The sequence below is a fragment of the Grus americana genome, chromosome 7 (assembly GCF_028858705.1).
Source record: "Grus americana isolate bGruAme1 chromosome 7, bGruAme1.mat, whole genome shotgun sequence".
Classification (NCBI taxonomy): Eukaryota; Metazoa; Chordata; class Aves; order Gruiformes; family Gruidae; genus Grus; species Grus americana.
In genome coordinates, this window is record NC_072858.1 from 33962444 (window position 1) to 33972991 (window position 10548).

Below are 10548 nucleotides of genomic sequence, written 5' to 3' on the forward strand. Positions count from 1 at the left end.
CAATCTTGACTCCCTCTGAAAAGCTTAGAAGTTATCTTAGGAAAAACTGGAAACAGATTTTCAAAAAAAGGAAAACATTTATCCACATGTAATTATTTATTCACATGAAATTGCAAATCACTTCATTATAACAGATAAATCTCATTATCTTAAAAAACCCCATATGGTCAATAAATTAGTATCCAGAAAAGATGAGAGCGATGATAATTTTTTCAGTAACAAAAATCCCCAACCTTATCCTCTGGCAAGTATCAACAGAGCAATGGCATGTGATAGTGCAGCATCATTTTGTAACTGAAATCAAGCAATGAGCATTAGCAAATTCCCATGGAAAGTATCTAGGACATCAGAGCAAGATTTATGATGGCAGAAAAGATTCTTGTAAGGAACTTGGTAAAAACACCGTTTCAAAGCATACCTCCATTTCCAACACACGGCATTAGTAGTGTCTCAAGAACTGAGCATCTTACACACCCACTGCCCTTTGGGGGGTGAACCCACAACACAAAAGGACACCCTAAAAGTTTAAAGCCTGACCTAAGTCTTCTCAAGCCAATGGGAAATCTGCTGCCCTTCATGGTCTGAAAGATCAGAATCTAGAGGGCAAAGCTGAGTCTCCCCAACGGTCCTGAGGCTACTCCAAGCCCAAGATGAAACTGAGAACAGTCATCTTTAAGGACTCAGTGCCTTAACACTTACAACATAGCCTAGGTTACAAACCTTTCAGAATAAGTTTGGAAGCTGCCCACTTTGTGGGCACACAAGAGGTCACACTTTCTCCATTTATCCTTGAGCCAGCTTTTGAAAGAGAAGAAGCAAAAGTGCCTGGAGTAACCACCCCGCAATAAGAAGTGCTATCTTCACCTCCTAGAAGCTCTCCTTCAAACACAGGTCTCGCCAAATGAAGAAATGATGGGCAGGGGAAAGAGCAGCTTGCTGAGCAAGAACTCAGAGGACCTGACTGCCAGAGCTGTGCTTTACTTCTAGCTGATCAGTCCTCTTGGAGTATGAACATTGGGCAGATTTGAGGGAGAAACATGAGAAACCATGGCACTCTACAATGAGAGAGATAATATCTCATCTTCTCTGTCCAGTTAAGTGTTTCAAGTGGTAGCAAAAGCGGTGTTAAAAGCAGGAAGCTTTAACGATTCAAGAGACAGCAGCTTCACAAAAAACCCACCAAAACAGAGGATAAAGCTTATTCACCCTTGATTAATTATAGCTTTAATCTTAGAGTTTTCAGTTTTAGTTTGATGAGTTCTGGGCATATAGCCCAAAAAAAAGTTCACATTTATCATACTTTCCCAATCCCTTAAAACTTACTTCTACTTGGACAAATATCATTTTGCTGGTGAGACATCGTGTAATAGGCCAAAATGTGCTCTTTTTCTGCCCTGAGAACACAAGTTTTCACAGTTAAAATTGATTATGCCATTTGTGTTCAGCTGGAAGAATGTCAGACCAGCCTGCTCACTCATGACACAAGGCAGCATTTGTTAGAGCAATAAACAGAAAGCAATCACATTCAATACCTAAGGGACACAACACAGTAACAAAGCTCCTTCACCTGACCCTGTGGCCTGGGTCTAACCACTGTGGAGTAAAACAACTTCTGTGGCCACCCATGCCACGTTACAGCAAAGTCTTCAACAGCACCTTCTCTTCACCTGCCCCGCTGCCAGCAAAAGCGACACTGAAGCCGGTTTGACACAGATGCCCCTCAATGTCCCCCAAGTGACAGGGTGTAAGCCAGCCATCACCTTACCCAGGAGCGACCCGCAGGCCCGGATCGGTGGCCGGGTGCCAGGCGAGGATGGAGGAGCCTCCAGCCCTCACCTGAGGGGGTTCGCAGCCTCCATCCCACAAGCGCCTCGCTGTTTCATGACTAAGGTGTGAAAAACAAGCAAAGCACATGCAACACACTAACTCGCTGCCAGCGCATTGAAGCACAGCACAACCATCAACGTGCAGTCACGCTGCTGGTTTAAAAGACTTTTTTTGCCATTTTTTACCCCAGCAGATGTAGAGGAGCGCGACCCTCCCGCCCAGGCAGCCGGGGAGCCCGGTCCCGGCCAGGGCTCCCGTTCGCGGTAGCCGCTTCCAGCCTTCACGCCTGGGCAGGGTGAGGGCAGAGCCGTCCGCGCCGCTCCTTTGCCCTGCCGCCGGGCTGCCTCGCGGCCGGCGCTGACAGGCGGCGACCGTTAACGGTCGCGGCAGCGCGAGCCACCCCGCTCCCGCCGCGCGCGCCCCGCTGCAACCGCCGCCCGGAGCCGCCGTCGGTGTGGCAGCTCGCAGCCCCGCGGGCGCCGGCCCCGCTCTGCCCGGGAGTGGCGAGACAGGGAGGAGGAGGAGGGAGGAAAGAGGACGAAAAGCAGAAGGAGCCGCCGGTATACCGGCGGTCCTGCCCTCACCCCGCCCGACGGCGGCGGTGCGGGACCGAGGGCTGCGCACTCACCTGGTCTCTGCCGCCCCGTCCCGCGGGACAGGAGGAGGAGGCGGAGGAGGCCATGTTGCAGCGCTCCCAGGCACCTCTCCTCACCTCGCCCCGCGCGGGGGCAGAGCCGTCCCGGTCTCACCCTCACCGGCGGGCGGGCCTGCCCCTCGCCGCCACCGCCCCCTCAGGTGGAGCCGGGCGCCGCTAGCGCCTCTCCTCCCGCGGCAGGCAGGGCAGGGAGGGAGGCAGGCAGGGGCGGGCACGCTCGGCTCCCGGCCGCCCGCTCCGGGGGCCGCCGCCGTCCCGCCCCGTCGCTGGGCGGCGGGGCGCGGCCTGGTGGCTGCGGCCACCGACGGCGGGGGCAGCCGGGCGCTGCCCGCCCTCACGAGTGCCTTGCAGTGGCGGGGGGAGCGCCCCGAGGTCTCCCCCGCGGGATAAACCGGGAGGGCGGTTGCTACCGGAGGGCTTGGAAGGACCGGGGAGCGCCTGGGCCCCGCCGGAGCCCCCCAGCCCAGGCAGCCCGCACCTGCACCGCGGCTCACCTGGAAACGGCGGCCTCCAGCTGCCAGCCCCGAGGGCAGGTCGGGTGGCTGCTGCTCCTTTCTGGCTGCAGAGCGTTCTGGAGGATGCAGGTTGGGGAGCCCAGCTGAACTTTGTTAAACAATTAAAAAGGCAACCAAATCCTCTAGCTTGGCACTAATTAATTCCTTACCGTAGTTAAAGCTCTGCCGTTGGCTTTCCACAATGAGTGCTACAGGTGTAGTATATTTACTATAATGTAAATTCAAAGTCGCTGACCTGTGAAAAGCAGCAGGAGAATGCCTCACACACTGAGTGCGACCGGGAGCTGCTCCTGTGGATAATGATTAGCTGATACTCACAAGGTGCTTGAGCCTGGGTGAGTCGGTCTAGGCGTTCCCCTCTGCCCCCCCATCACACCTCATGGCTGTACAGACCTCACACAGGAGCTGCTGCATTGATCAAACCAGTAGTTCTGCTTCTACTTTTTCTTAGTATTGAAAATATTTTAACTGATCTTATTAAAGTGTATTTTATCACAAGGCTTGAAACGGTGAAAGGATTGTAAAAGCAATTGATTATTTTAGTTTTGACTTAAATGTCTTTATCCCATCATCTTACTTTTCCTCCCTTCTCAAAAGCCTGTATGGTGCACTCATCTATTTTCCTGTTTCATTAGAACTTGATGCACGAATTAGCAGCGGTTAAACACAACAAATGCTATTGGGCACTAATTTACCCCGAAATATTGCTGATAACAGCTTAAACCGGTTACTTTTTACCGCCATGGGCCTTAGTGCTGTAGGTGCAATTTACGAAGTGACTACCCAGCTGTATAAACTGACCATAGGTGTTTAGACATCTCTGTGATACTGTGTAACTAATTGCTTGTCACTCTCACTAGAAAGTGTATACTTTTTTTTCTTTGTATATAGAGCCAAATAAAAATATTTAACTAAAGACATTGGCTGTGTCTCCTATGGAGAAGTTAATTCCCCAGAATGTCTTTATCCCTCTTATTTTGGATGTGACTCATTTCCTCAGCCCACTCAGGGGAACCAGGAGCCAGAGGAAATGGGGAAAAAAAGGATCACAACCTCCGTCTTGGCTAAAAGAAAGCGTGAAGCGAGGCTGGTCACGTTTACCGATGAGCAGTACTATCACTGGCAGCGGCAATTAGCTGGGCCATACGCTATTTTTATACGACTCAGGTACCACGCCATCACTGCGTACCACATTCCATTGCTTTTGGGGAAGGAAAATTATAAAGACTTAAACCGAATTTGCAGATTGTAAAAGAAAATAACACTTTAAGACAAAAAAAAATTACTTGAAAAGTCTCACTCTCACAACTGATAGGAGGAGGAATTTCTAAACAAATTCAAGTGTGATGTGTACATGTAAATCCAGACACCATTCCCACGGACTTACACCCTGTACTTGTGCTATCTACGCTCTCACCTGGAGGAGCATGCCTTCTTTTTTCTGCAGCTGGAACAACAGCCAGAGGGAAGAGAAAGTGAACTTCCCTTGCTTCAGGGGAGGCTTCAGGTCAGGCTTTCCTGACGGAAGGTTGGAATTTAAATGTGCCATTGCAGTGCGTTTGATCTGATAGAGCACAGTGGCAGGTGGTTGTCGTAAGATGAAAAAGGATAAATGGATAAGGAGCACAGAAAAAACCTGAGGTAATTGGGGGGGGGGGGGGGGGGGGGGGGGGAAGTATTATTTGTTGAAATGAAACAGCCGTACCAGCAAAGAGATTTTTAGGCAGCGTAATTGTCTCCACCTGAGGAAGGCTGCTGATAAAGTTATATTGCTGCAGCTATACCAACAGGGCCTTAAATTTGGACAAAGCGTGCAGGAGCAGGGCTTGAGGCTGCCTTGTTCAGCTGGAGGGCTCTGCAGACGGGCTCTCCTCCTTTACCCCAAAGCCAGCCTCCTCCAGCCCCAGGGGGCTGCTCGCCTGTGGCCAGCTGAGAGCTGAACTCCAAACGGAGCTCTGAATGCACCCCTCCTGCCCTCGTACATCCAAGCAGCAATTAAAAAGCACTTTACTGGGTTCTGCCACTTCTTGGCTTATAAACCATGCAAAACACAAAAAGTGAAATCAGGAAGCAGCTACTTTTTCCCAAGGTTGTATTTTACAGAGGTCAGGAGTGAAAGCTTTGCCCAACTGAAGTTAATGGGAGTTGTGCCAATGACTTCGGTGGAGCCTGGATTTTTGCCCAGATGCTCTAGAGAATCAAAAAGCTTTTTCCCCTTTCCTTTTCTTTTTTCCCCCTGGCTTGGTACATATGCCCTGTTCATCTTCCTCTTTTAATTACAATTATTAAAATAAAATCCAGGTTGGGTGTTCATAGGTATTTTTCCAGAGGTTTGTACGTAACCAACTGCATGGCCTATGATAAAGGAAGAGCTCCAGCGACGGTGAAGCTGTGGGACAAGAGTTCGGCAAACCCAGAGCTGAGGGAAGGTTTCAAACCTTACATCCAGGGATTGCACGTGTTTCTGTCTCCGGAGGCTGAGGGCAGGGACTCCACGCATCCCTCTGCTCCCTCCCGTGGGCTCCCTGTGCGCCATGCTCTCCCCTTGCTCCTCTTTGTGTGCTGCTGTAAAGTTCACAGTAAAACCTCCCCGATTTCAAATTCAGCCACGATTTCCTCCAGGAAGATACAAGCCCACGAATAACCCCCACACTGACATTTCCTCCTGTCTACAATTGCGTTATTTGAAATGAAGGGATGGTTTATGATATTTTCATTATTGTAATCATACCAATGTTTGGGGTTTTTAGGTAAAGTGCATGCTACACACCATGCTACAAAAAATGATGCTTAAAAATAATTTAAACCTAAATTCAAGTACTTTAAATGCATTTTAAATATTTAGATTCATGCTTTCAGGAGACAGTTACAATTTAATTCTTTTTTCTTAGCAGCTTCCATCCTTTTGCTTTATTTTCAAACAGTTCTCAGAAGCTTTTTGCTTTTGGCATCCTGTCAAAATGCTAACGCAGGACAAGAGCAACAGATGAGATCTCTATGTTTCTTGATAGTAGGAACTGTCCTGTGTAACACGAGACATTTAACAAGTTAAATGCATCACCCGAGCTAGGCATTAGAGAGTTATCACCCATCTAATATTATCTTGCTTTCCTAAATGCTACTAAATCTCTCCCACTGAACTTTCACATTGTCATACTAACAAAATAATCTTTTGTTTTTAACAAATGTTAAAAGAAGCCAATCACTGTTTGTATTTATCTGCTTCTGAGTACAGTGAACACAATCTATTGTAGATACCCTCACTGGTACTCACAAACCAGTTGACCTTTTTTTAATCACACCATTATGTCAAAGACAGAATACACTTTCTCTCTTCCTTACAGTGATGTTATTGCTGCAGAGAATATGATTAATATATTAGACAAGACGATATTGACTCTTGCAGCTGCCCTCTACTCAGCATAGAAGGAGTTTTTCAGAGCATTACATTGGGTTCTTAGCCACGAATACAATCGTAATACTATAATCCCAGTTTGGCATTTTAGGTCTGATCCCATACGCCTTGCACAAAGAGCATCGCAGTTCAAGCAAGTGGAAGTTTTGGATGCCAAAGAGGTTTTAATATATGTGGCCTTTACCTGTTTATCTAAGTTAAATGGTAATTAATGTTGTATTGTCAAGGTAGATCTAGATCCCTTTGCTGTTTGCCTTTGAGTTTTCCTTCAGTTTTGCACTTGAATCCATGTTTTGCTGTAAAGAGGAGCAGCAGTCCCAGGGATTCCCCAATCTGTACCTCTGTCCATCAGCAGGCTCACTGCCGCTATTCCTTCAAGCGGAACAGTAAATCCCCTCCAAACAAAAGTCAATATGAATGTAGTTGTATCACTCGTCTCAAGCAGTATCGTTAGCTACTGCCACGTCTAAAGCAACAATCAACCCGAGATAAGCACTATCCAGTCAGAAAGGAGACATGATCTATATCCTAAGGAGATGCAGACAACAGAGAGAGGGAGGGAAACACTGGGCAAGCAGAACTGTCAGACTGATATTGGGCAAGTCAGTGCCATGACAGGTCTATACTTACACCTACTCTGCTTTATAAGCACGCCAGCCAGAGCTTACTGCTATACAGAGAGGGACGGAGAAAGTGAGCGTGGAGAGCGTGGGCACGGGGCACCTCTGTTGGTGTACATGGAGTTATGCGGTGCATAACTGTGCTGTGAAGTGACAGGGACAAGCCAAAATTGTTGTAAGCTGCTTTCAGTGAACACCCACCGTCACGGCCACTGAGCGCTCAGCACATGCCAAGGGCCGAGCAACCTCCGCTGTTCTTGAAGGAAACCACCGCACAGAAAGGCATTGTCCGTTGCTGTAAGGTGTTGGTACACAGCTGCTAGTCTGCTGAACACAGAGACCATGACAAAATAATTTCCCTGAGCTGCTTAGGCTGTGATTAAGCCAGCACAATTTGTGTGCTCAGGCAGAGTCACAAGAGCAGATGCGAAGGCGGGAGCAGCTATGCTGGGCTTCAAGCACAACCGCACGGGCGGATCTCAAAGCCATCCACCTCCTAGGTTTTTTCTAAAAGCATCGGAAAAGGCTCAACTTGTCACCTCAGGCTCCAGCTGAGGGGACCGCCACCTCGCGCAGATCACAGCATTGTATGCCGCTGCCTCAGGGAACGGTCCCCTCGCGTGTGAAACAGAAGTAAGGCTACCGAGCTCCTATGGAAGAGCGAGCTGTTCTCCTCGGACCAGCTTTCCTTCTGGTGCCTCCTGGTCTTCACCACTCAAAACTCATGAGGCAATGGGACATATGGAAAAAGACATGTTCTCAAAGAGTTTGAAATTTCAGTGAGCATCAGAGTGAATGCTTAGCGTCCAACAGAATTGAATCTATGAGCACAACTAAGAAATATTTGTGTATATTTAAACTATAGCTGGTTAAAATGGGAAAAAAGAAAATGTCACTTTCAAGAAAATTCAGCTTAGTGTATTCAGTACTTTCAGACACAGGATATTTTATCTATAAATATAATCTGTATATATTTTAATATAACGTATTAATTTGTAGTAGTAAACGTTCATGATAGCACTAACCCCCGCCCCCTCCAAAGTTAACCAAGTTTACCATACATCTGGGATTTCCCAGACACGTTTGCTCTTTATCTGAAGGAAAAAGTGGACTTTGGCCACCTTCCTAATGTCTCTGGAGAAGGATTAGTCCAGTGGAGTCAGCAGCAGTAGCTCTGGTCCTGCTATCAAAAGCGACCCCCAGGAAAGCTGTCGAGCATGCACAGCCTGACGTGCTGTCCGTGCACAGAGCCAGGGCCGAGGGACGTGTCACACACGCTGTGCCGGAGCGGTGCAAGTCGGTCCATGTGCATTACTGAGCCTGGGCTGCGTTGGACTCGTTACACGCATAGGGAAGAGTTTCTCTGTGGCTGTGCAGCGCAGTGCACGTCAGACTCTTTTCCTATAAATTGCACAAGATGTGAGGCCGTGTTCCCATCCGGGATTTCCCAGAGATACAAAAGCCTTGTTCTAGGGAGATAAATCTCCAGCAAGTGCTGGGAATACATGATTGAAAGTAAACAGAAAGCTACGAGCATGCGCACCGTATGCTGCAAAAATTCCCCAGAAGGGAGGGGAAAGGGGAGGATTTTCATCCTGAAATGTATGTGTGTTGGGGGGGAGGAGCTGGACGAGCTGCCTCTCACCTCGGCCATAGGCTGGGGAAGAGAAGGCAGTGCACCATAAACAGTCCTGCCTGCTGGAATTACTCTCCCAGAGAATGTTTTAGGGGAGAAGCTGTACATTTTTGTATACAGTAGCCTGCCCTGCTTACATTTAAGAGGAGCAGCAATGACGTCCTTCAAGGATGTTGTAAACCAGTGCAATGAAGCAATTAAAAATGCAGTTACTTCAACAATGTGGAGTGGTGCTTGTATGTCACTCCTGCAGGGACTGTTGGGTTGCAGAGGAGCATGTTGGCCCAAGACTGTGGGTGCCGATGAGAAATGGGTGCCAGCGTGGGTCAGTGGTGTCACAGAATCCATGGTGAAACTATCTTGTAGGGGAAAGACCTATAAAATGGGAAACACATTTGCTTTGCAAATCTATTTAGCATTGAAGTTTCTACGTAACACAGTTTTGCAATGTTTGGAAAAAAAAATTTCCCAGGCTTTTTTTTTTATATAAGTGTTCTGCATTACTTCTTCCCTGGGTAACGATGGAGTGAGGTTGCAACTGTCTCAGCACTCCCTTAGCAAAACCCGCAGGTGCCTCTCTAGTTACATCCCCGACCCTTCTTTTGGAAGCTGTGATAGCATAAGGACTAATTATTCTTAATCTGGGAGCAGCGATACAGAACTTTAATTTGCCTACAGACATATGTCCCGGCTTCTGGGGAATTAAGTTACCCAATGACCTTTTATTAATGCGCGAACTTTAAAACCAGCTTCAAAAGTCACAGCAATACTTCACAGATCAGCACCCTTGCAGCCAGAAATAACGAATTTACGCTTTGGCCGGCCACGGCATCTAAATCTAAAAGACTTGCTTGATTACAAGGAGCAGCTGCAGCCAGCAGCTAGCTTGATCCAAATGTGATTATATTCCCCGTACCATGCAAACAGCCTAATGTGTTGTTTGAGCAGCGCCCAGTTCACCCATAAGCGCCGTCCCAGCGCGGCCCATTGCCGGAGTGCCCCCGTACCCCACCATTTCAGCAAAAAGCCTTTAGCCTGTACAGAACCACCCGCCCGCGCCACCAGCACCAGCCACGAACCAAGAGGACGCCCGGCGCATCCTTAGCTTGCCGCGCCCGGCCGCGCCGATTCTAACCGCGGATATAGAAGCCGCCTTTCGGCCTCGCTTTGGCGCCGCCGGAGCGGCGCGCGCTGATTGGCCGCTTTGAATAATCTCAGCGCGGCGCCATTGGCGGAGCGCGGCGGCGGGGGCGCGCGGCTAGTTCGAATGCGCCGTGCCCGCCCCCGAGCTAGCCTGGGGACGTCCTTGCGGCGGGGAGCGGGCTCGGTGGCGGCTCAGGTGAGGAGGAGCGGGGCTGGTGGAGCGCCGGTGGGACGGTGGCGGGACTTCGGCCTGGGCAGGCTGGCGCTGGCCCCGCGGAGGGACTGGGGAGCCGCTTTTCCGCGGCCGTTGGCGCGCGCAGCCGTGTAACGGCTGTGCGGGGCGGGGGGGAGGTTGCCCTTCTCTCGCTCTGGGGTGCGGGCTGAGGCCGCCGCTACCGGCCCGACAGCGAGGCGAGTGGCTGGCATGGGGCCGGCCCCTTCTCCGCTTCTGCCGCGCTTAGCCCTTGCTTTGCCGGCCGGGCGGCGGCGGGGGTGCCGCTCCCCGGCGGGGCAGCGTGCTGGGGCACGCCGCGGCTCCCCGACCCTTCCTCATCGAGGCAACATCGCCCCTGAGAGCTAGGGAGGGAGGCCGCCAGCTCCTGGAGCCGGTACGCGGGGCTTCCCCCTTCGCTGGGCCCCGCACCGGGGCGCTTTCGAGGCGATGTGACCTGTGACAGCGGGGCGCGAGTTGGACCGACGTGGAAGCGTGCTCCTGCCCTCGGCTGCGCGGGGAGCGC

The 10548-nt window shown here is 50.2% G+C and overlaps 2 protein-coding genes across 5 annotated transcripts in view; both read right to left on the bottom strand.

Moving 5' to 3' along the window:
• The window catches only part of ANK3 (ankyrin 3), a 371936-nt gene extending 369218 nt beyond the window's left edge, over positions 1-2718 (bottom strand). Inside the window, exon 1 of one of the 2 annotated variants that reach the window (XM_054832579.1) lies at positions 2456-2718. In XM_054832579.1, coding sequence (XP_054688554.1) covers positions 2456-2509 — 54 coding nt within the window. In that variant the 5' untranslated portion in view covers positions 2510-2718. The remainder of the gene's footprint in view (positions 1-2455) is intronic. The other variant, XM_054832581.1, reaches the window with a different exon arrangement.
• The window catches only part of RHOBTB1 (Rho related BTB domain containing 1), a 140383-nt gene that overhangs the window by 41984 nt on the left and 87851 nt on the right, over positions 1-10548 (bottom strand). The window contains exon 15 of one of the 3 annotated variants that reach the window (XR_008577942.1): positions 8830-9043. The exons of the other annotated variants lie outside the window; for them this stretch is intronic. The gene's annotated coding sequence lies outside the window, so the exon portion shown is untranslated. Of the gene's footprint in view, positions 1-8829; positions 9044-10548 lie in introns of those variants that run through there. 3 annotated transcript variants of the gene reach the window in all.